Here is a 26,612-nt window from a genome sequence, read left to right on the forward strand (position 1 = left end):
ACATCGCACGGACGGCTACTACCTGATATTTTCTTATTAGCGGTTGGACGATGCATGCTTTCAGGGCGCGTTTCAAAACTTTACTTCGCAGTTGCCTGTTAGCCATGTTCTGCTAAGTAGCACAAACGAATGCTGCAGCAACAAAAATAATCTCCTATGGTTATTATTATTATTATTATTATTAATTATTATTATTAATTATTTATTATACCAGATTTAAATTTAACGTTTAAAAATTGAAGAATATTCTCTAATATGGATGATTTGTTTGTGACGTAACACTCACGTGACACCATACAAAAAAAAACTTTGTAAGTAAAATCTACTTTGCTTAGTATTTGAACACACATTTTTTTTACAATATATAACTTTAACAAATTATATTTAACAGTTTTTTAGTGAAAAAACTCATGAAAACTGGCATAAAGCCACAGAGTCAGAATTTTGACAATTGCCTTCGAGGAAGAAATTTTAGGTACATTAAATTTTACGTGTGAAAATGTGTATAATAGTTGTAATATTTTATTGTAACATCAGCGAAATCCGTAAAAGGTCCCTTTCGTAAAAAATTTCTTCCACTAAAGCAATGCTACAACTTTAGAAATATGACGTTACACAAATAAATAGAAAAAACTATATAAATATAATTATCCAAATTTATAATTTTTTAAAAACTTATTCTGGCGTTCCGCTTTTTTGTTGTCTTCTCGAAGACATTCTGTTGCTTGCATTCTGCAGAAAGGAAATTGAGTACCGACGATCAGTGTAATTATTATGTACAGGAGGGTTTTGTCTCGTAGTGATAGTTGGTTCGTGTTCTTTTGAGATTTGGTGCAGTTGATCCTCCGAAACAAGCGGTTTGCTCAGTAGATATGTTTTAATCTCACTTACCTAAAAAAGAAATATACGAAAAATTTTGGACTGAAGAAAATTTGGTGAGATTGGCAACTTGTCAGCAACAAAAACGATCAAATGATTTCTGAATTTAAAATAGAAACTAATTTTTAGATATTTTGGTAAATTTAATAACGTCATTGCTAAAACGCTGACATTATTTCACCATGTCTAATGTTTTTTCTTTTTTTTTCATGTCTAATGAACAACAACTCTTCCTCCCCCTCCACCACAGCATTAGGGAGCCTTCAAACAACCCACCAGAAATAAGGTTAACTTTATCAAGCAGAATTAAAAGCTTTTAAAGGTTGAGATCAAATAAAAAAAATACGTACTTCTTGAAAATTATATCTTTTACGTTGAAATCGATGTATCCCCTCCAACAACATAAACACCTTAAAAACAAATGCTCTTGTTTGTTTAAGTGGAAAAGAAACCATGCAAGTAAAAAAAACAAAAAAAAAACGCGCACTAACCTGCCTGCGTTTAGTTAAATTGATTATTCCGCCTTTTAAATAATCCGGGTTGCCATCTGATATGAAAGTCAAATCTTTTAGGTAGATACCAAAATACGGTACAGCTGGGGTAGGCGAGGTGCGAAGCGTTTGCCGATACTTTTTATAATTCCCTTTGGAATCCATTAAGCTCTCCATCTTAGATAAACAACTCAAGTGACCAGGGGGTATTAACTCTTTCGTGTCTGACAAGCGTCGCACATGCGCACTACCCAGGGATGCAACAACTATAGCCATGACAGCGTTGTAATTTCGCAGCTCGAGACATTGCTTCGCTGTTTCGATGAAGTTCATGAACATTTTTGCCCTCCGATGAATACTGCGCTCAGAAACGATCGAATAGACGATCCAGTTACTCATCTAAACAAACAAAAGAAGACTGCACATAAAAACGAGGTGTTCTTTTTTGTTAAACAACTTTATAAAAACAATTACCTAGAGGAAGCAAATTTCCGTAAAAATTAATTTTCGCGGTTGTTATAAAATTCGAGAAAATAATGCATAATTTTTCAGAATCGGGCATGCACGTGGTTATAATTGTGTTAAATACTATTATTAGTATGTTGTTGTTTTTTTAGTCAGAGAAAACACGAAAAAGATTACCCCTCCAAAAATATAAAAAATCTCAAGCTCGAGTCAAACTTTCTGATTCCTGTAGAGTGCACTAACAATTAAAAACACGGTGCAAAAAATGTTCAGTGATTCAATTTTAAGTTGAAGTAAACATAATATTTGTCTGTCTTGCAATACCATTTTTCATCTGAGCACAGTGTGTAAAACTTGATACTGGAGAGTCGTGTTCACAACGGGGGGAGAGTAAAATCATGTCCTTGGTTTTTGTTTCTTATAAAACTATCGTAAAAACGTCCAACATAAAATCAGCAGCACTCCCTAAACAATACAAAGATAGAATACCTTATTAAATCTTTCAGCAACTTTTTCTACAGACAGCTGCGCTTCTTTGAGCTGGTGTTTCTTGATCAATCCTAATGATATCTTCAACAGTACATCCAATGAAGTGATGTTGCAAAACAAAGCTAAAACGCGCACAGCATAAAATGAAGAGGTATTGTTAATACTGCGTACCCTCGGGTAGTAATAATGCCATACTCTTATGACATTACAGAAGTCGCTAGGCAAACCGACAAACACATTTTACTGTGATATCACCGAATCATATTCGATTCGTGCACAAATTTTATCTTCTACATTTTTTTTTTTTCTATAAGCAATTGAAATTCCAAAATAAGGCTTAAGGATGCTTATGAAAAGTAATTTTTAGGGCCAAAAATACACTTAGGTTATGGATATTGGCAAAAAGATTTATTGGAATATACTTATGAAAAAAACATGATTAGGCTCAAAATATACTTAGTTGGAAAAAAACATTGCATTTAAATTTTTAACATCAAAAATTACATGAATCTTACAACATACAGGTTAAATCATACATGAAGAATAAAAAGAAAAACTGCTCATAAAACAAAAAACTTTTCTTAGGCTTCACATAATGCTTAACATATGCTTAAAAATGATCAAATTTAAGCCTACAGATGCTTATGTCATGCTTTTAAAAAAACAAGTCTTAGCTTTTAATATTGGGGCGTGGTATGGCGGTAAAACTCGCCATAAAATCTAAACATTACTTTAATAACATAATTTTTGTTTAATTTAGCGAGAAATTCTTTTAGGTTTGAATTAGAATTTTTCCTACGAAAAATAATACTTCATTTTGAAGTCGATAAAAGTAATAACTTTTAATGCCAATCAAATTTCTTCTTGTATAAATTTGAAATGTGAAAAAAATGTTTTTGTACAAATAAGTAAGTTTACGAAAGTTTTTGTAGAAAGTAAAACAAGTTCGTGCATTCTTCGTATAATCTGGAAACAATTTTGCTGTATTCTCGGAAAGACTAAATTAACGGGAATAGTAATTTTCTTAGATAGCTAAATAAGGATAAAGCCAGACTGAGATAACGAAAAATAACAAAAGAGAATGTCAACTCACCATGATCAATCAAGGTTATCTGACGTGCAAGCTCTCTTGGATGGTCAAGCAACTCAAATGCACTAAAGAACAATACAAATTATTGAAATGTATTACAGCTTAATTTTTTACACGTTAAAGATTGTATAATGGTCGACGAACAGGACAAAACGAGAATAAGAAAAAAAAAATCATAAGAAAAAAACAAATTACACGTCTTTTTATGTGAGAAACATAGTTTTGGGGTTCAGCCTAGATGATTCGTAACTTTAAAGGACATTTTCTGGAAGTTTATAGTCACACCCTTGTTTTATTTTTTTTAAATTCTATTTAGCAAAACCCCTGTCAATCTCTCAATTTACTTTTTTCAATTTTCTTAATATTTTGCGAGTTAGCAGTTGATCTGAGCATCAAGCCTCAAGTTTAGAAACAAAGTTTCTTATAAGAAAAGACGTGTAGTAGCAGAATAAAGAAAGGATGGTATTGCATAACAGTAAATCAACCAACCTAAATTCTCTTAAGTTTAAATTCGGTAGGTCAGCATCCGGGGGACAATGACATGTCAAAATTTTTCCACTTGACGAATACGACACATAATCTGTTGGTGATTGATCGCCTGGTCTGTCACCCACTGATTCTTCGAGCAATGATGCTCTTTCGCTTGCCGTTATATTAAAAAGCATTGACGTTCCTCGCCTTAAGACTAGCCGACTATCACCACCACTGGATTTTCTTCGTGAAAATGAACATGCGGGCTCACCACATGCGATTTCCGTCGGTGGCGTCCCTCCGTCAGAAGGACTGTGAGAGATATTAGATACAGCGTCTCCACGACTTCTTAGTCTGCGAAGGTTAAAAAAGGACAGAGCTTCGGAGGTGTTCCAACTTGAAGATTGTTTCACCGGTGTCGATTGAGAGAACTCCGAAGGACCAGCACATTGAGCTGAACTATTACGGCTAAAATAATACATCAATAAGTGACGTAAGATAAATTTTTTTGCTTCTGTAAGCAACTTTTTTGTGATACCACGAAGACAAAATTTCGCGAATTATTACCATATATAAATTCTTCGCAAAGATAAATTTTCGCGAATTATTACCATATATAAATTCTTTGCAAGACAAAATTTCGCGAATTATTACCATATATAAATTCTTCGCAAAGATAAATTTTCGCGAATTATTACCATATATAAATTCTTTGCAAGACAAAATTTCGCGAATTATTACCATATATTAATTCTTCGCAAAGACAAAATTTCGCGAATTATTACCACATATAAATTCTTCGCAAAGATAAAATTTTCGCGAATTATTACCATATATAAATTCTTCGCAAAGACAAAATTTTTGCGCAAAAAAGAAACTTTAGTAACAAAAATTGAAGAAAAACAAAATTAATAGATTTAGTAGTTTTAGACATGGTATCATAGTCTAGTGAAAATATTTGCACGAGAAATTATATGGTTCATTATTCCTATTGTCACAAATTTCAAAACATTTGCGAATAGTGAAAATTTTCGCCAATTTTCGCGGATATTATTTTGGCATAAGTTTGAAAAATTTAATCACGCCTAATGCTAACTAGCCAAGTTATTCAAGGACATAACATGTAGCCACCATAATGGAGAGATAAACACATAAATAAATATAAACTAGTCATTAAATGCGGAAATATCCACGGGGTCGCCCGTCTTTAAATTACACGCTATTTCGCGTGCCCGTTGCACGTTTTTTTTCACGCAGACGGACAGACAAAATACAGCTATGACTATAAAGATTATCTTGATGAAATAAACACAAGACCTACCTATCTTTTTTAATAGGAGTTGACGTGCTTGTCATCCCTGCTACTGGGGACGAGTCATCGTCACTTTTTCTCTTATTCATGTGCAACTGTAAAGCCATGTTACCCCATGTGCCACACTGCTCAGCTAACCTACTCCAAGGGTTCGTGTCAATGTGATTGAAGCCTTGCAATTTAATTTCCATGGTGCATGTTAAAATAAGATTAGAAAGCTCTTTAAAGCTGGAAAATTTTTCTGATTGAAAAGCAAGTGTTTTTTCGTTATTTTTGGCTTTAAAGAGAAGTTTTAATGTTAACATTTCGTCCAAAGGCTCCCAACGATTCAAATCCTTAAAATTGAACTTTTCGACACATACTTTCGATCTTTCGTCCAGAACAACAACACGCTTTAAACTTACGCCTAAATGTCTCCAAATATACACTTTCTTACGAGATCTTGACGAAGGAATGGCTTGTCTGACTTTATAAAACTTACACCCATAGCCTTCCATGCCTTGGCAGCAATCCACATAAGTATGCTTCGCGTTCCTCTGCGTGGGTTGTTTCATAAACAACGTTTCATAGTGGCCACGAATTTTCTTGGAAAATTGTTTTGTGGAAACATTTGTTCCTATGCTGCTTTTTAACCTAGCTGAGTTTATGCTCTGGAGGCAAGAGGACAATTGCAAACGTTGAGGAAAGTCTTGTCCAAAATCGCATATATCTTCAATATACAACTTTAAACCTGCTAAAAACGTGTAATAATCCTCAGAGCACGGCAATCTACCATCAGTTATAGCTTTGCTACATTGCTCATATAACACATCATGGTGGCTGTCTGATTCTAGATGATACAAGCTCGAATGGTCGCTTTCATCTTTGACTTTTGACAGTAAACATTCAAGCCGACTAGCACATGGACCATAAGGTCCATCAAGTAGCTTCATGGGCGGAATGAGACAGGTGAGTTCGCTTTCCAATGTCGGGTACGTCACAAAGTCTTCAGGATACTTCTCGAGCCATGTTATCCATATACGCATGAGACGTGCATGAAGTATTGGTAACGGCGCATAGTGCTCCATGTTGGGCGGATGCGTCGTATCGTGTTGTGCACTTTTGAAGTTTTTATAAATATCTGGCTCACGAAATCGATGCAGTAATAACCTCATAAATATAATCGGGTGTATAAACGTTTGAAAGGTGGTTAAAATGAAATTGATAATTTGTTCTTCGCACGGTGCCATCCTTGATCGTAATTTTCCGCCCCGTGTATTGCTTTTGCGCTCGTTCGGAGAGGGCGGAACAATATTGGATCCACCCCAAAGCAAATGTATATCTTTGGTTAAAGTTAATACCAAATTTTCAACAGTAGTCCCTCTAATGTGTGACTTTCCTCCTTCTTCAGTAAATATAACCGTGGGACTAGAGTCTTCGTCTGGAAGATAATTAAATATGTATATTCCATCGACATCGTGTCCCAGGTACACAAGACCACGTGCTGTTTGATACTGTACACGTGGGTTAGAATGTTTCAATAACTTCAACAAACCATCGGCGACATTTTCAATTTCTAGTTGCAAATGAGTCTCCACATTCATGGCTATGTTCGCTATCGTAGCTGTCGATTGTAAAACGATCTCTTCATCTGAATCATCGAGACAATCTAATAACAGCTGTAAAATTCTCGGTTTAGCTAATTGCTCTTGCAGTTTAGCGTTTCTACTGCTAGCAGCTAGCATCTTCATAGCAACATGCCTAGCAACGACGCTGGTATGGGGTGTCTTGACGAAGCTTGCTTGTCCCTCCACACTGCTACTACTACCGCGACTGTATCGACGTGTCTTCGGTACAGTCACAGAGCTCTGCTCCCTGTTATCAGACTCACTAAGACGTGTACCACGCCTGCGAACTGACAGGGGAGAGCTCTCCCGTCCAGCATCAGACGAACTACCGAAACTTTCAGAACGACCTCTTCCGACTCCATCAAAAGTACTAGATAACAAATATTCACTTCTATTTAAAGTTTTCGTTCTTCCCCATGAATACGACTTCATGCTTTCGCTATCTCGTTCATCCAAACGTTTTTTCAAAGACGCGGTTCTTTCTATAGCTGGTGATGTGGGGTAGCCAGAGTCAATACTTTTAGTCAGTTTCACTTTCGCTTTCTCGTTCACCGACTCTACTTCAGAATTATCAATTGATTTTATAATGGTAAGTAAAGGTTCAATTGGAATACCGGAAATTGTACCGGAATAGTCTCGCTCACTCTCCGTTTGAAGTAAGTCATTTAGAATTGACAAACACGTGCTCTAGGGATAAAATTTACAAGGTAATCAACATAGTGTAAAAAATATTTTGTTGCATACCTTAATCACACTAATTTTCGAAATTTAGTAAAGACGTTTTGCGCAAAAATTAATATGCACGAATTTTTCAAGAAACAAAACTTATTGCAAACAGACGTTTTAAACACATTTTTTTAAAACCTTGAATTTTTTCAATTTTTGATCATTAGTTGTAGGGAAATTTAAACTTACGCCAAATTAATGCTCGCGAAATACGTTCGTTTTGATATTGGCTAAAAATAATACGCTCGAAAATTAGTACGAATACGGCATTATGCTCCATCGTAGATTTATAAAATATCGTCAGATATTTATAGCACTGGCAAACTCCAATTTTTAGGCGGGAAAAACTGTACGAGTTAATAACAGAAAAAACGACCTACTTGTACAGGTTCTGTAGCATCGAGTAAATCAATGACTGTTTTTAACAATCCCGTAGTGATGCACTTTTGTCGGCCCGCAGGACCACCAACCTAACACATCAAAAAGTTAATGACATATTCAAAAACAAGTTACAACAAGTTACAACAAGTTACAACAAGTTACAACAAGTTACGACAAGTTACGACAAATTACAACAAGTTACAACAAGTTACAACAAGTTACAACAAGTTACAACAAGTTACAACAACTTACAACAAGTTACAACAAGTTACGACAAGTTACGACAAGTTACGACAAATTACAACAAGTTACAACAAGTTACAACAAGTTACGACCCTGCAATGGTTGCTGTATGCTAAATGTAACCAATCGCCAGAAAAATAGCCAACATTTTAAATAATTGCAAAAAAATTTGTTTGGACGAATAAGTGATAAATTATAATATAAATGAATAAAATACTTTAAAATAAACAATTTGCCTAATATTTACGTAAATAATTACCTAACAATTTATGGGATCGTTTTTTCCTAAGTAACTAAACAATGTTTGGGGTGAAGTGGAAAAAAATCTGTTAGGACAAGTGTAAGGACTACAGAAAGACTGGTTTTCAAAGGCACACTTATTCAAGAAGGGACGGTCATATTAAATGAGGCGCTAAATTGAACATTAAAATCAATTCACTGGAAAAAATAATTAGCAGATAAAATATTCCACTAGAGAGCATTCTAAAAACGCTGTTCTCGAATATTATAGGAAGATTTAAATTACACATTTGATCACAACCAAGAAACAATAACAAAATTTAAGAAAAATCATTGTACCAAAAAACTCCACAAAATCTCTCTTATTGTGGAGAGATTCAGCAGGTTAAGAGTTAAAAGGACAATTCTTTAAAACACAAGCATTGTTACTTACTGAGAACAGATTGTGCAGAAGTTTCGAAATCTGTTGTAAATTTGTGTTTGTTGAGTTCATCGAATGGGCGAGTGAAACTAACTGACCTAAAAAAAACAAGACAATAAAGAAACACAATCACATGTATACTTCACAAATTTCATAGACGACACAAATTAGGTATTTTCCCACTTCATAAAATATTATGTGTTCAACTTCACAACATTTTAGAATGTTAAATTACATAGAAATACAAACAACACCGTGCTCTACAAAACTTATTTCACCTAAATTAACAAAAACACATTTTTTACGATTTTTTCTCCAACCTTAGAAAAATAAAAAAATAGATGAAAAAAAAATGCGAATTTAATGTTTCCGAACTTGTCCTGAATTTGCAAACAAAATTTCGTATTTTTTAAACAAATATTCATTCTTTGATTTCGCTTTTTGCCTAACTATGGCTCGTTTGCAATTTTCCTGTATATCCAGCGTAAAATTTATTTTAGATATAGGATGATATAAGCAAAAATAAATGAGGTTATTAATTTGATTTTTTTTAATCTGCAATTTTAATAAGTGTGTGTACACCCGCAATTTTTTCCATACACTTTGCACAACTCTCCAGGTCATTCGCAACCTTTTTCTTTTGCAAACAATTTTTCTCCTTGGGATAAACAAAGAACAAATTATACATACTAGAAGGCTTGGGTAGACACAGGTTTGCGAGCAAAGTAGATTGACATTCCACATTTTGAGAAAGTGTGGCCAACAAGTGGAGCGCATCAGTGGCAGGATCTTTCTTGAACAGTTTTGCATAAGAAGCAGGTGTGGTTACTCTGCTTGGAAGGAACGTCTATGGTGGAGAGCATAAAAACAACGTTCATAACACTTTAAGAACGTTTCTGTGTCAATAAAAGATATCAATATTTTAAAACGTTGATAGGTTTCAGCTGTTAAAAATTTACCCATTCTTCTGACTAATAGGGGGAGAAAAGTAACAGGGTTGACTATTTGGACCATTTTTGCTCATCAGGTGCACACCCTGACTGAACAGTAAAATTAGAAGAGGTATAAAACTAACACAAAATGTCTCGAGGTAACACCATAAGGATCATTTCTCTTCCTTAAAAATTACCTATGATTGATACTACTAAGGGTCACACACACAAAAAAATAAGCATCAACAAAGATACTTACTTTCTGATCTATAATTTCTCTCATGTGTTTCACACTATCTTCATCAGATTCTGCAGGATAAGAACTGTCATCGGAGAAAACCGAGCCTTTCCTACTCTCAAAATCTGAATCCGTAGATTCCTCCCTTGTCGAATACCCACTTAATACCTGGTCACTAAGAAGGTCGGTATTAATTGAAACAGGTGACAATTTTGATGGGTCTGACAAGAAGTCATTACATAGTTCTTTGTCTGCGTTTGGTATAATTTGTCGTTTTTCGAATGGTTTATAATATTTCTGAGGACTTGTGTTCTTTGCATAATCCCCTAAAAAAATAATAGGTTGAGGATAATGTACAGTACAAACTGGGTACGAATTGGGTGAAGATTTAAGAAGTGGTCAGAAGTGGTAATCATTGGGCAATGAGAGTGTTTTCGTGACAACATGTTGAGTGCATTGTTTACATAAGAGATTCCTGTTTTTACCAGTATAAAATGTAAGGTAGCGACTGTCAACAAAAATCAGAGAAGCAATGTTTCGTCATAAGATTTCACCCAAAAACTTCAATCAGCTTTTTACCTGGAATTTGTGATGAAGAAGTTTCAGAATCTTGAATACTATGAAGACTTGTAGAAGCTTTCAGTCTCAATGAACTTGTTCGAAACAATCTACTATGAGCATGTCTTGTTATACTTGGCGATCTAGTGGCTGACTTAAAACTACCGGAGTTTGAAGAACATCCTGAGTTGGAACGAGATCGAGTAATATCCAGAGCTCCAAAAGCTTCTGTAGCTGATTGAATTAAACGGTTTTGCATTTCACGAAGTTCCTGAGCACAAAATGAAAATAGATAAAACTTGCTATAATTGTCTCTAATACTACACAGTACCAAAAACGCCCACCAGATGCTTGAATGTTTTTCCAGAAGTTTTATCTTAAAAAATAATTTTTGATGCATATTATATCTGCATCTCTTTTTTTCTCCTACCAAATTTAATTTTTGCAACTTAATTTTTTACAAATAGATTTTGTAAATCTTGCATTTTAAGGCATGTATTGTTCGCAGTATTTAGATATAATAGCTTGGGTGTGCTGAGACAAGGGTTGCAGTTCTTGTGTAAAAATAAAAAAAAAACTGTTAAAAACTCTCAGCAAATGCGACTTGATTTTTTCGAACTTTTACTGTAAACTCTACCACTTTAATGTCAAAACTTCCGTGGGAAGAAAATCTAGTTTTTAGTTTTTAATAAAGCAATAACATAAAATTCTAGCAAGATCAGGATTAGGCTTTAGTATTTCAATATTTCATCTATCAACTGACTAGTAGCCTTGTGGTAGAGCGTTTGTTTCCAGTGCGGCAGGTCTTCGGTTCAAACACTGGACGAGTAATGGCAGAGATTATAAAAGTGTGACTGTATCCTTTCTGCTTAGCGCTTAGTATGAGAATAGAATTTAACTAGACAACTTAGGTGGTTGTCTAGTTAAGCGATTGCTGTGCTTGCATTACTTTTGTTCCTCAAATAGGAGCTTTAAATGCACTAGGCTTCTTTGCAGGACCCTTGTTTACAGCAGTACCAATAGGAACTGAAGAGGCTATCCTAGGTAAATATAATTTCAATAAAAATAATAATTGTGTCTAAAATGGTATTTTCTGATTATTGGTTTCATTTATCATGACATGTCAAAACTAATTTTTGCTGATTTCAAATTTATACAAAAAATAACTTAAAATCTTAAAAGCTAATATGTCAAACACGATTTTTAAGGTTTCCAGTATACCAAAATATGACAAGTAATTCTTTGCTTATTAGTTAAATGTCAAGTGCTGATCTGTTGCTACCAGATATGTCAACTATCATAAAAATTATTTGGTGTCATGCTGGTTCAAATGTAAAAGAATTCCCAGCACTCCTCAAGGAATTAAACCTTTGTGGAATTCTATTATTTGCCTTATTTATTTTTAGTGAATATGTAATATATAAAAAGAGTATAGACAGCATAACACATAACATTTAGAATATCAATAGTATAATGGATAAATTGTTCCTAAGAAAGTAATCAGATTAATCATGACGCAATCTTTTCAATTCACCTAATTACTGCATCTCAAGCTAGTGATTAAAATCTAAGTGTGGTTTATCGTAGCCTGGGAAACGTAGCCTGGGAAACGTTAGTTTTATAAAAGAAAAACAAACAAGGCTAATTGCGTTTTTTGTATATGGGTAATTAACAAAAGCTGATTAAGAGCTACCTTCTTATATTCCAATCTATGTAACTGAGTAAAAAACAGGAAATTATAAGTTTGATAAAATAAGCTTGGAATTTATGAAATTTAAACATTGCTGAAGATTCTGACAAGCTAACATTAGTTGATTTACAAAATAAGAATTTGCAATAACACATCCACTCTTTCCATGTCTATAATATTTAAACATTGCTAAAATGTGAACAGAGAAAATCAGCGTTCCTATCAGATTAATTACATCTTGAATGTCGATATCATGGGAACAAGAAAAATCATCTTTGAATCAACATCAAATTATTCTTACCCAATGTAAGTCAACTGGTCGGACACCTTCAATATCATTATCTTCAATTCTAGCACCGTGCTCAACCAAGACATAGGATACTTCCAAATTGTGCAAACAACCGGCACAAAGATGAAGTGGGGTCCGGCTATAAAAAACAACTTTAGATCAAGCTGTTTATGTTTAAAAAAAAACATTAGGTTATGTTGATTGTTTTTTTATTACACCTGCAGATGTGTGCATCAAGAGTTGCAAAAACAGTTACATGACAGTACATATCTAATTCCAACCAAATTTATTGGTCCCTTGCCTTATGAATCTCATTACTGCTGTTTAATTCCAACATCCTTTTATTAAAACATGTTTTCCAATCCCTTTTGTTTTCGAATTAAAGAATTTATAATGTATCATAATCTTTGGCTACACAGGAACCACTAAAAAAAGTTTGACTATAGGGGGCCTACTAAAAACTTTTTTGGCTACACAGGGACCACGAAACGATTTTTAGTTACACAGACCACCAAATAGTAAAAGCTTACAATTGACAATCTTTTGCTCTGACATTAGCACCATAAGCAAGTAACAATTTTGTCATAGCTCTATTTCCTTGAGCAGCAGCATAATGTAATGGAGTTTGGTCTTTTTGCCCCTCTATATTTACATCTGCATCTCTAAAACACAACAAGAAATGTTTGTAAATATTTTTCTGACTTTTCGCACTTACAAGCGTTTTTTAGTTAACGGGAAAACATCAAAATGTATTCTTTTCTGATTCATTTGAATGTTTTACAACAGGTTAAAAATTCTTTTTATATTTTAAAAGTGAAAAATAAGATGTTATTAGATCTCAAAACATGTAAGTCTCAAAAATATGTGTTGTTAAAGATTTTATAACCAAGCAGAATAGATTTGCAAGGACTTCAAAAATTTATTTTTCGTACTTCAGGAAATGTATCTTGCCCCAAAGGACGTCTTACATAACATTATAAATTTAAAGAACAGTATACATACCTTTCCAGCAAAAACTCTGTCACATCCACTTTGTTTTTAAATACAGCATAGTGAAGTAAACTAAGATGTTTGTCATCTATAGCATCAACCATTAAACCGTCTTCAAAACATTTCTGTATCCCTTTCAAGTCATTGCTAAAGAAATTGTCAGTAATTGCCAGTAATAATTTAATGCAGAGATTTTGATGAAATTTTTGCAGTATAATTTACCTTTATTTTTTTCACAAAACACACTATTGCATGAAAACATTGTCCCGTGGCTTACTAGTGATGTTGGACAATATTCTCAGGTCATGTCTATTTAAACTTTTATTCATTGTAAAGTGGCGTAAAGATCACTGTGACAGAAAAAGAAAGTCATATTTTTGTATTTTTATTGCATCTGTTACTTAATAGTGTTTTTACCAATGTATTTTAACAATTAAGCAAAGCTCCTGGCAAACAACTGATAAGGGTTCTAAAATAAAGCAGTTTGGCATCAAATACCATAAAGTGACAATGAATGAAGGTATATATATGGCATAAAGATGCATACATTGTTTAAACAACTATATAGCTAAAAGTTTAATAATTAATGATACAAGGTACCTTTCCATTGATAGTATAGCTCGTGCGAATAAATCATTAGTACCAAATCCACAACTAGAATAAACAAAACTAGGATGAAACAGAACAAGAATAAGCTTCCTAATTCGTCTTGTATATAGTGGTAAAATAAAACTAATCCGTCTCATAACCTGTAAAAAATCAAAAAATTATTGAAAATACAGGGTTTAACCAGTGCACATTGACTGTCAAACGTTTGGCTAACTTGAGAAAAAATCTCCACTTTTAGTGCCGGTGACATCTTAGACTTTGATAACTTTTGTTGAGGCTTGCAGTGTGCATTTGTCAAAACAGAAGTAAATATTTCGGAATTTTTTAAAGTGACTTTAATTATTTCAAAGTTTAATGTTCAAAATGTCTTAGAAAATACAAGATGTTATATTAAACATTTATTACAGAATGTCGATCACCAGGTTGTTACCAAGGTGTTGCTAAGGACATGGGTACTAGGGATAAAATACAGACTAGATCTGAAGGAAATATTATTCCCAAGCGCTGCAAAGATGATGGATCAAGTGGGAAGTTAATGTGAAGGATTACTTATTCAAATATAACTCACATATGCACTGTTTATGTCATTTTTAATTCTAATTACATCAATATAATTGTTTTCCTTGTCTTAACCATCTTAAAATGCAATACTCTTCATATATGTGTACCAAGTTTAACCCTGAAGGTTACATGGGACAATACAATTGTATAATAGGGTTATATCAACACAAAGCCCAAAAAATATTAAAACATTTTGATTTTCTGCAAAAACTAATTTCCACAAAGTCAATTTACCCTTCCATCAACTGCTGAATTTCAAAATAATGTAAGAAATTGGATTTTTTTTTATCACACAATTTTGTACCAACAAACAATTTTTAGCATAAGTAGGGCCCTCACACTTTAAGCCATAGTTAACATAACAACACCAAAAAGTTCAACAAAGCACAAAAAATAATCCCTAACATCATTTAAAGATCGCAAAGCAGGTTGTGAAAAAACAATCATGATTCAATACGAGCCTATAAAACTTCTACACAGAAATAGTTCACTTATGACACGACAAATCATAAACAAATCATGAAAAACATTTTTACCCCTTATCATCAACTTCCTCAGCATCTGAAAATCTTTTATCTTCGCCTTGACTTTCATCTTCACTGGTAAATCTCTCGCTTGCACTATCAGTACTTAAGTTTGAAGTGTGAACCATGACAGGGACAACCTAATATTTAAAGTACACTATATATTAACAAAACAACTTTTTACATAAAATAAAGTTACCATAGATGTGTCAGTATTCAATTATTTTTATTTTCACCAACCTGCACAGGTGCCTCCTCATTTTCGCTAATCTTGGAAACATTTTCTTCAGATGGCAAGGTTGGTAATCCACTCACTTTTGTGACATGCCGACGAGCCAATGCGTCAAATTCTTTACTGGCATCTGACTCAGTTCTAACACGATAATTTTTTGTTGAGCCTTCAGAATCTGATCGTAGCCTCTCCAGATGCTCATATCTCTTTTCTTTTAAATCTTTGGCAACAGATCTGAATGACAGGGCAATGGAACGAACAATGGATGCAGCCTACAAAACATGCAGAAATGATTATGTTAAAATAAGGTTATACTATGTTGAAATAAGGCTTTACTATATTTATTTTTGAAAGAAAGTTAGATCTATATATACTATAATATACAATTTATTGTTTGTCTGCGAGCCAATGAAAAACTGGGTAGGGGCATAGATAATCCTAAAAAATCCAAGCGTAAGAAGCGCCGTGATTGTAACATCTGCTGAATGAATAACGAAAAGATACGTCAGTTGGACCGTCGAGGTAGTTTGGCTCCTGTATATAGCTTTTCGACGAAAAATTTAAACGCGATCTCCTATGTTTCGCAGAGCCATAAGGCAGCGATTAATAGCCTGGAATGACAGGGTCACTAATGACGAGGAATAGTCGTAATAGCAACGTGGCCAGAGATTTGCTTTTGGTTGATGATACGTGCTTCAAATCTTCATCATCAGAAGAAGCCATTTAACTAAAACTGTTTTAAAAAACCTTCTTAGATGCTTAGTAATGAAATGGGAATCGAATGTGTGTTTTCGACATCTCGCTACAAAATGGGTGACCTGGTTTCCATTCATTGTTGTTGTTTTTAAACGACAGCGTTTTGCAGGTTTTTTTACCCAAAGATCAGGTATAACCACCAGTTTCACAGAACAATGAGAGAGCTAAGAGTAAACGAAGAGAACAACTGGAGAACCGGCAGCGAATGAAATGAGAATTCTGTGCGGAAATGCTCTGTGTCCTGAAAACTGATTTAAATGAAGAAAAAAATATAATATTTTTCCTTCTTTCCATTCATTTCAAACATTTCGAATGTGGCGAGACAGAAAGAAGTCGATTTCCTTGATACAGCGAACTGTATCGTCGTTAGACCGGGGATTCACATAAAATGATAAAATTCAATATAATAAAGAAATGCAATAACTAGCTATTGTTCTAGCTAAATGCTGATATTGGACGCACTTTAGGGGTAAAAATACCGGGACGGTTAAGGCTGTTGTTGTACTAAAATAAGGGCATCTCCCATAACTTGGCGAGCGAGAAACATGGCGGAAATATTCTTGCTAGAAACACAGATTTATTTACAGAATCGATACAGAGATAGTCTGATATTTTTGGTTGTTATATTTCTTAGGTTGTTCTAGCTTGTGCTAGCTTGTTCTCAGGTTGTTCTAGATCGTTCCAGGTTGTTCTAGCTTGTTCTAGGGTGTTACCCTTTTTAGTATGTACGGCTTTACTTAGGTATAAATATGATGCTCGCTCGAAAGTTGTGATTTTCTCAACATCATGATTTTAACATCTTCTTTTCACATTGATTTTGATGATTGACTATGAGCTCACAGTATTGATAAAATTTGTTTCAGATTTATATCTACAAAATTGCAATTGTTGGCAAAATGTATATTAATCGACTCAGCAAAAGTGCTTTTTGAAAAAGAAAGATTTTCTGTTCACAGAGAAGTATATTGGTTTAGTCTTTTTCCATGTTGTTTTTCATAAGGCAAAAAAAATTGTGTATTTAAAAATCCAAATTGCCAATTTTAAAGCAATATATATAAGGGGTTGGAGGGGCTGTGTCACACCTCTGCCCTCCTTCCCACAAAAGAATTTGGTCCATAAGAGAAACTTGTGCAGAAAATACGTTTTACCCAATCTAGTATGCTAATGTCTCAATCTATTCCCAGCCTGCTAAAGATATTTGAATTTGGGGTTTGGTTTAGAAGTTCATTTGTGTTCATTGGTTGATTTAAATTCAGAGCTCATTCTAAAGACAATTATTGTAACCTTTCTATGAGAGAAAAGTCAATTTTGATATCTTCTAAGAAAGCTTAAATCAGGTACTATAAAATTTGCTACAAAAATGCCCCTTACATGGTCTCTTTACCTGTATTGTGTATAGAATGTTGACAGTGTATCAGTATATATCATAAGTTATTGTCTGACACGAGAACATCTTTTGCTAAATAAACCCTCAGTGAAACAATTGCACAGTGTTTACTAAAGGACAACCTGCATATAAATTGGTGTTGTTACAACTTGATTTGTCCCAATACATTTGGTACAGGATTATCATTTTTTTTCTTCAGAATTAATAAAAACAGTTCTTTGGAATCTTGAGCAAGTTTTATACTGTATTTTACAGAGTTCCTATATTGCTATTAACATTATAATATAGATTTATGATTTGTTAGATATATTACCTCAGCGGTTTGAAAAAAATTATTCGGAAAGTCCCAATTTTATTTTATTATGCTTTCGCTTTCACTTTCCGCGCCATGGAATCGGCGAACGAAAACAAAAAATGCCGCCATTATTACTCGAGTTCATTTTCTTCCTGCAGAAAAAATGTCTTGTTTTCTAATTTCCTTTTTTTCTGTTTATTTTAACTATTCTAAGTCGTTAAGCTAACTACTTCTCCGAAAAACCTACACTTAAAAAAAAATACAAGACCTCTTTACAAAAGAAGTTTTCTTTAGAAAAATTAGGCAAAATCACTTCAAGTTCAACATTGTTAGTTGTAGTATAGCTAACTTGCTTGATCATTTGACTGTGCGATAAAAAATGCAACGATTCCAAAGCATTTATAAACAAACAAGAAAAATGTCAAAACATATAATCCAAACAGAACTAAAAAATGGATAAAATAAATACCTCTAAATAAGAACCAGCTTGAAAAACATGACACATGTGAATTCTCCGTCGAGTGATGTTCAACGCGAAGGTCGTTTCAAATCCGCGAAGTTGTTCTTGAGCACACAAAGCTATCGCATAAAGTGGAGCTGTAATAAGCAATGCTCCCTGCTCGTTATCCTTTACTTTAAATATTCCACTTTTCAAATTGATGTCTACTCGGATAGGTTTTGAATGTTGCTTTTTGATTCTTTTTAAAGTTTCCATCAGAAGCGGTACGGACTGAGCCTCCGAGACATAATCGGATCCAATATAATCCACAATGAAAGACAAATCATCGTATTCTTGGACAGTATCGTCATCACTTTTTACTAATCGATCAGTATCGCCTGATGTCTCTTGAAGTTCGTTTTCGAAGCTGTCTTGTTTATTGTTTTTCCTTTTTGATCTTCTGCACAAAAATCTTCGAATCATGGTCAATATTATGGATTTAGACCAACGCAGCCGTATATGCACTTAAGCCAGATAACAATAAAGAGCGGCTCGTTATGATAAAGATATGCAAGATATAAAAATACTATAAGTGTTAAAAAGTATTTTCCTGCACTTGAAATCCATCTTTGAAACGTTAACCAAACCAACTCAACGCGAACAGGAACTATACTGGATTCATACCAGCACTATATTTTCTAATTATAACATTTTTTCGATTTAATGTCTAGCCACAAATATAAATTTTACTGCTTCATTTTTTAACAGTGTTTCTTACATTAACTACATTGTTTTTGATTTTTTAATTACGCCGGCTACTCTTCAGAATCGAAATAACAAAAAGATACGAATCTAGCATTAAGTCTGGTTTCCGTGAACGCTGTTTCATCTATAGGACCTTTTTAATTTTACATCCACTTTTGTTAACACTGTAAAGTAATGTTGATAAAATAAAATAAAAATCCAAAATTATTTATTCTCATCTAAATTTATCTCCAATTTATTTTTGTCTGAATTTTTTTAAAAATTTATTTATGGTAAGATAACTTGCGTATAGAAACCATGTCAACAAAAGGTCGTAATGAGGCATGAATTTTCCTATAGCGATTAACTTTCTGTGACGTTGTGTGGAACACCATGGTATGATTTCACGCGCATAAAGACTAACAAATCACCTATGCACAACTCTGGCAGGTATGCAAGCAAGGCCAGTAGATATTTGGAAATTTTGGCGCTTTTCTTGTAAAAAAATAATGTACTAATTTTCCCAAAACTTCCGGAATCGTTTTAAAATGTCGTTATCTATTTTTCGCAGTTATTCTGTCAAAGTTGTTTGCCACAATATATGCGCCATTTTGTAATTTGTATTTGTGGCAGGAAACCGGAAGTACTACACGGTTGGCGGGACGTTCTATGCACCAGCCAACAAGCTAACTTCAGCCGACCAAACAATAAAAAAAACTAATTTTATTTTCTAGACAGACTTCTTTGCTAAAGAAGTGAAAAAAGCACTTTTTCAAAATTAGGGCAAGTGATGTACTAACCTCGTTTCCAGACCTTTTTTTCTTTCTGAATAAAATTAACCATCTCCTGTCCGTCCATTATAATGTTTCGATTTTGCGTTGAAAACAAAGGGACGCGCACATTCCTGTATATAGGCAGAGAGTGTAAAGGAGACCACAATTCAAAAAAATAAGTGTGCTACAATTCTCCAAGGCCCTTTTAATGGAATAAAAACTTGAATCCATAAATATACCTTAAAAAAGTAAAAATATCGTAAAAATTTCTTTGATATAATTTAGTCTTTTTGCCGACTAAATTTCCGGATCGATAATGAACACGAAAGTTTAGTTTAACAGATACTGAATTAAATAATGTTGGTCCACAAAAAAACAGCATAAGTTTGGTCACTTTTTGCAGACTTTTTATTTCGATAAGATGTAATAAAGGTAAATACAAGACGTGTGTGAGAAGTGCGAGAGAATGCCAAGAGCTAGCCAGGATCAACTTAACCCTTATATCAGAGGAACTACAGAGACTCCAAGATCGGTAGGTCAAAGAAAGCCAGCCAGGCCTGTGACAATTCTTCTTACACCGGGAGCAATATATGTATTTTGAATCAGGAAATCACAAAAAGTTGATGGTAGGACAGGCTGGTCAAAGCTGTATGAAGCTGTGTTGGGAATAGCCCACACAATAAAATATAGCTCAGGTAACAATATCTTTTTGTTAAAATAAAATTACATCTCTCTCTTCTTCTACGTCCCTTTGCTTCCACTCTTGCGTGACAACTCCACTTTGCGCATGCTCACCGATATTTACTACTCAGGTTCAAAGTTCAACAGCTGTAAGATAATGACCCACACGACAGCCCAAGGAACGCCCTGGCAAGGCCAACACTTTATCTTATGATTAAGGAAGAACTATACTAAGGATGCACAATGTCTATATAAAGAGTCTTGGAAAGACGTGAAATTTACAACCAGAAGGTATATGCAAAAAGATGAACCTACTGGTAATTACGGATAGTAAAACATGCACTACACCAGCATCAAGAGTATACCCATATTGCTGAGCAGGGGGAATCGAGCAAAACCTCATGAGCAATATTTTTGATGCCTTTGTCACTCCCAAGTCAATGTTAAGAGACGATCGCAGACAGTCAGATTTACAAATTCAAAGGATAGCAAAAAATGGTTGAAATATCCCGGTGGGAAAATTCAATTCGGAATATGGTTTGTCGTTTGTGCAGAGCCTGCGCATACCTGTGAAGGAAGACAAAGAAATGGATCAGATCTGTCTGCAAGGAAAAGGTGATTACGCATGTTCCATAAGAATGGTGTACCTATACGACTTCGCCTATTGTGATGTGTCGGAAAGATTGATGGCTAACTATCGGAATCGGAAAGACCGATTTGTGGACAACTTTGGGATAAGGTGAAGAAAATGTACGCTTTGTGTCTCAGCAGCCAATCACGAAGCTAAATACAAAAATACAAGAGCGAGTACAACGAGGCGACGGAATGTCGGATGAAGCTATTGAGCACGAATCAGCTGGACAGGTCCAAGATGCACACAAACACCTGCAAAAGTATAGTTCTACAGCAAGGTCAAGATGGGAGACATGTCACCTAATGACTGCGAGCATGCTAACAGGTACAAAACAGGCTAGACGAAAATAAACTGAGCTGCTATCAGGCAGATTTGTCTGAGAATTTTCGAAATTTCTGTTTAGACAACTATAGGCCAAATCCGGCGCTTTTCTTTACTATTCCGGGACTAGCATGGAAGGTAGCGCTAAAATATACGGGAATAAAGTTAGCACTTCTAACAAATCCTTAAATACTTCTCATGTAAGGGTATTCGTGGAAGTATAACATAGGTGGTACATCGCTATGCCACGGCCGACAACATTTACATGGGAAAGCAGTATAACCCACACGAGGAATTTTTGTACCTTTATTGATGCCAACAACCTTTGTGGCAGGGCATGGCTCAAGATCTACCAACGCATGGCTTTTAGTGGATATCTAAAAGCCAAAGCAAATTGCAAAGCTAGTCAAACAGACAAACCCGCAAAAGAATTTACATGCAATGCTGCTAACGACACTCCATCCATGCAGCGAAAAAAGATAATTTACAAAAGAAGTTTTTCTGAACCAGCAGTCCAGAAATTTAAACTTGTAAAACTAACAGACTGGTTTAAGGCAAATAAATCTCTAAATGTTAAAAAGACCAAATACACATTATTCCACCGAGCGCATAAAAGAAAGAGACTACCAACAATATTACCGGAATTAAAAATCGGAGATTTCACAATCTCACGTGAAACAGAAACGAAGTTCCTGGGAGTTTTACTAGATGAGAGTCTTACCTGGCGAAAACACATTGAAACTGTAAGTATAAAACTTTCAAAATCTATTGGTGTTCTTTATAAAGCTCGACACCTCCTAAATAAACATTGTCTAATAAATTTATATTTTTTATTCGTACATAGTCATATAAATTACGCAAATATAGTTTGGGGCAGCACTAATAAATCCAAACTTGAATCGATATATAAACGTCAAAAACACGCTGTAAGGACTATTCTTTTCCAAGACAAATTTACGCATAGCAAACCACGACTGTAGTCTATAAACGCTTTAAATATTTTCCAGATAAATATTTTTCAGAACGTATGCTTTATGTATAAAATGAAAAACAAATCTATACCCCCCATAATTTCTAACATGTTTCAAGTAAGAGAAAGTAAATATTCAACCAGGTCATCTGGTCAGTACTGTCCACCATACAGAAAAACCAAGGCCAGTCAGTTTTCAACTTCATATCGTGGTCCATATATCTGGAATAGCATACACAAAATTGATAGATTTGTACTTGAAAATGAGCGATCCTTTAAATGTTTTTAAAACAAAGTAAAAACATTTATATTACACAGATTGAACAATGAAGTCTTATACTTTTAGATCTTTATTTATCTTTTGCAGGCATTTGTTATTTAGCATATTTTACGTAGGTTATTTTAATTCTCTTTTTCATGCATATTTTTATATACAAGCGTCTTTATAGCAAGAGCATGATATGTTATTTCAACAGGTTCTCAATGGTAAGACTAGTTATTTGTCTTCTGTGAGTTTCCTGGTTTACAAAGGTGTTTAGTTAGATAGCATTATTACATATTCTTAATCTTGTAACAATTAAATTTATTGAATTTAATACTGTACTAACACTTTACTATTGTATATACCTTTGTTTACGAAAAATCTATCTACATCTATATCTATAATAAGCGAAAGTACGTAGTGTATAAACACTTCACTCGTCCCCAGGGTTTGTTGCCTATGTCAAAGCCGCTAATCGATAAAGTCAAAGGCAAAAGCCCCTGGGACGAGAGTAATAAGGGACAGCGAGAAATTCGTCTATTTCGTCTCGCTGTCCTGTTATAAAAAAGAGACAAAGAGCCCTGGGATCGAGGTTAAATATAGGAGAATTAAAATAAACAAGCGAAACTTCAATGGACTGGATTTATTACTTAACTCATGTTTGAAATCCGCCATTTTTTAGCCAATAAGAATCTTTTTTAAATTGCGAATTTCACAAAACTAATTAAATAAGAAAATTAATTCCCTTAAGGTATAACAGGTACAGAAAAATCCAGAACGTTTGCCAGGGGCCTAACGGGTAAAAAAAAAAGATAGAGTAGTCTTTTAACGGGTTCTTGCGAGAATAACGGGTAAGCTAGAAAAGCCAGAAAAAAATTTTAACGGCTTGTCACGAGTATAACGGGTAAAACAAAAAAACGGCACAACATATTACCAGCTTATCAGCAGTATAATGGGTAAAGAAAGAAAACATTTGATAACTTAATTAATTAACAAAACTATATCAAAATTAATTTCGATAATAACAAATTTCACTATGGAGTAGTAAAAAAACAAGAGGCTAGCCCTGAAATTTCTTTACATAAAAAAACCAGAATAGAAATATAAATCAAAATTATAAAAATTATCAGCTTTTAGTTAAACATTTAGATGTTTAATATATTTCCCGCGAAATGAAAAATATTGACCAATAAAATTGTTAAAAAATACGCTTTTTCATTGGGTAACAAACAATGGTTCTCCTTTGATTCTTGTAGCAATGTGTTACGACTTAATTTCATTTCCAATTTTAAACGAAAAACAAAACAAAAAAACTTCCACTTGTTTCTCAAATGTGCGCCAGTCAATAATAAATAGTTCAATCTTCAGGGCGAAACTACATAATCTTACTACATAATCTTAACTTTCTATCACTTGTCTGACTGCTTTTTCATAGAAAAAGGGTAAAAAATAGTTCACAGATTTCTTCATAAAAAGAAGGCTATTACCTTAAAGAATTAACTTACAAACGCGCTTAATATACTGGTGCAAAATAAACGCGGGTTAGATATATACCCTCGAAATATTCTTTTTTTTTTAATTTAATAGATTCGCAGTTATATTTACTTCCGTAAAATTGAATAATGTTTTCCCAGCATTCTTCCGAATGCTGAATTCATTCTAAATTTCCCCCTTTAAAGTCAGTTGTAACTGTCTCCAAACAGATGTTTTTGATTTGACGCGCAGTTACGCCGTCAATATTTGTCGACGTTGTCTTGGTAACAATTACAGAGCGTCTTCACATTCGACGGGTTCCTTCTGGTGCGCGTCGTGTTGCAGGCCTTGTTTGTTTTGATCTAGCGACGCAGAGAAAATATTTCGTGGGTAGAAATATAACTCCATTCTCATCGTATTTCGACCTGCATCCGACATTTGCTTAGCAACCTCTCCTTCCGGCGTCTTATCTTCCTTTTCCGCAATTTTGTTGTTGACCTCAAGCAACATTTGACTGAGTGACCACGTCATAGCACGCTTTTGAAACACATCACATAGACATTGAATAAACCAAGAGCCAGTTTTTGGATTTCTCCATGATATTGTACCTAAACACAAAGGTATTAACTTAAACTTCACGGCGATCAAATTTCGTGGTTATTGATCAAATCTGTTGAAACGTTAAGTCCTAGATGAAATATTTCATTTTAGATAAGACAAAATTTACTGTATACTTTAATCACTTTTGCAGGAATTTTTTTTGTCAATAGTAACACGTTGACATTAATAACGCGAAACACGATATAAACGCAATCATACGGAGTATGAACGTATTTTATGTTTTCACGCCACCAGATTATAAATAATAGTACTAAAATTTGCAACACTTCTAAATTTTAAACTTTAAATTTACTTCAAGAAAAATATTTCGAGTACAGCGTTCAGTAGGCAAATTTTTTTTAAGCATAAAAAGAGTTTAATAATAATTTTTGAACTAGTGATTCTTTCCATTAAGTGCGTTTTACACTACAGCAATATATTCCCAGCCGCAATATTGCTACATCACCTTGATGTAATGTAAAACAACCTGCAATATATTGATGAAAAAATATGACGCAAATGTTCGTAATATTCTGCAATATTTTTCACACAATCCGCAGGAATGTGTATTTGGTTTAGCCTTTCTTCGTCTAGGAATAAAAAATAAACACATTGGTGAATATTTTACGCAGAGCCAATTGATGTGCGAGATTACATGAGAAACTAGCCGAGGCGGTAAAAATTTTATTTATAACGCGGGTTGACACTGATTTTTAAAAGAATGTCTTAGGATCTAGTGCTCATAATGTTGTATTTATTATAGTGTAGTTAAGTCTAGTTAAAGATAAACGTATTTCATATTCCAGTACAAGGAACGAAAAGTTGTTTAATGGCGCGCCGTTTACTTATTTTTGTGCAAAAGGCGCATATTTAGCTTTCCGTACAAAAGTTTGACTGATTTTTTCTGCCATTATGAGTCTTATCTAACATGTGTTGGATGTTGGATGGTTACTGGTTACTTGTCGTGGATTTTAATGTATGTATTTAGTCCTTATTTTAGTCTTTCAACTATGGTTTTACATTGATTTAATATCATTTTGGAGCTTAAAACATATTGATTGCATCAATTATAAGGATCTTTTATCTAACTAGCTAAATTCATTCTGCAGACTTTGATTCTATTTTTATTCCATTTTATTCTATTTCTATTATTATTAAGTTTTTACCAGTGTTGCTAATGATTTTGTTTCTCCATTATCATGATACGATCACCTTAAAATTTGTCATTTCAGATGATTCTTCACCCCAAAAGTCTTGACATCAATCAAATATAATTGTAAACACAAGATTTCACTTTATTATAGACAACAACATCATTGGTTACATCACAAATTTATCGCCAATGAAGTCCAGAATTTTGCATTTGTTATGTTGTTGAGATTTTTCAAATCGAAGAGAAATAAGCTGCGTAGGAGCTTTTATATTATTTAGTATGTATATGTAGAGCCTAGCGTATCTCACATTGGAAAAAACACATCACAGAATTAAGACGTAAATCACGAAATTAGGGCGTTTTAGCTAATTCATCATTAAAACCACGAGGGTGCCGATAAGCCGCATACACCGTGAAAAGTGCGGGCGTGAACAATGCCTGAACAAAAAAAAAAGATTCACCACAAATACACTCAATGATTCACCACAAATTATTTAAAAAAGCATAAAAATTAAAATGAACCATGTGGTAGTGAAGTGCCTAAAAGAACTGTTTTTGATGGTTTTTAATTTACTTGATAAATAACTTATACATAAACTTTATAAACTCCTTTCTCTTCAAGCTTTCAACTGTCGTCCGCCATGTTTGTGTTACAAGGCGTTGCATTTCGGGATTCGAAAAGTCGC

The 26,612-nt window shown here is 34.0% G+C and overlaps 2 protein-coding genes across 3 annotated transcripts in view; both read right to left on the bottom strand.

Annotated features, from left to right (window-relative positions):
* Positions 1–316: 316 nt before the first annotated feature.
* Positions 317–19,183, bottom strand: LOC130662302 (uncharacterized). Its single transcript, XM_057461130.1, has 19 exons — positions 18,346–19,183; positions 15,447–15,710; positions 15,219–15,346; positions 14,113–14,166; positions 13,525–13,659; positions 13,053–13,184; positions 12,535–12,661; positions 10,565–10,814; positions 10,007–10,311; positions 9,506–9,662; positions 8,828–8,913; positions 7,911–8,000; positions 5,207–7,491; positions 3,904–4,353; positions 3,418–3,479; positions 2,325–2,446; positions 1,371–1,769; positions 1,230–1,289; positions 317–891 (listed from the first exon to the last, which is right to left on the bottom strand). Exons 1-19 carry the CDS (start codon positions 18,796–18,798, stop codon positions 676–678), a joined length of 5,775 nt encoding a protein of 1,924 aa, XP_057317113.1. The 5' UTR covers positions 18,799–19,183; the 3' UTR covers positions 317–675.
* Positions 19,184–23,628: 4,445 nt separating this feature from the next.
* The window catches only part of LOC130662306 (caspase-7-like), an 89,992-nt gene continuing 87,008 nt past the window's right edge, over positions 23,629–26,612 (bottom strand). For both annotated transcript variants that reach the window (XM_057461134.1, XM_057461133.1), the window contains one exon: positions 23,629–24,781. In XM_057461134.1, coding sequence (XP_057317117.1) covers positions 24,465–24,781 — 317 coding nt within the window. In that variant the 3' untranslated portion in view covers positions 23,629–24,464. The remainder of the gene's footprint in view (positions 24,782–26,612) is intronic.

Source organism: Hydractinia symbiolongicarpus, chromosome 10, assembly GCF_029227915.1.
Source record: "Hydractinia symbiolongicarpus strain clone_291-10 chromosome 10, HSymV2.1, whole genome shotgun sequence".
NCBI lineage: Eukaryota > Metazoa > Cnidaria > Hydrozoa > Anthoathecata > Hydractiniidae > Hydractinia > Hydractinia symbiolongicarpus.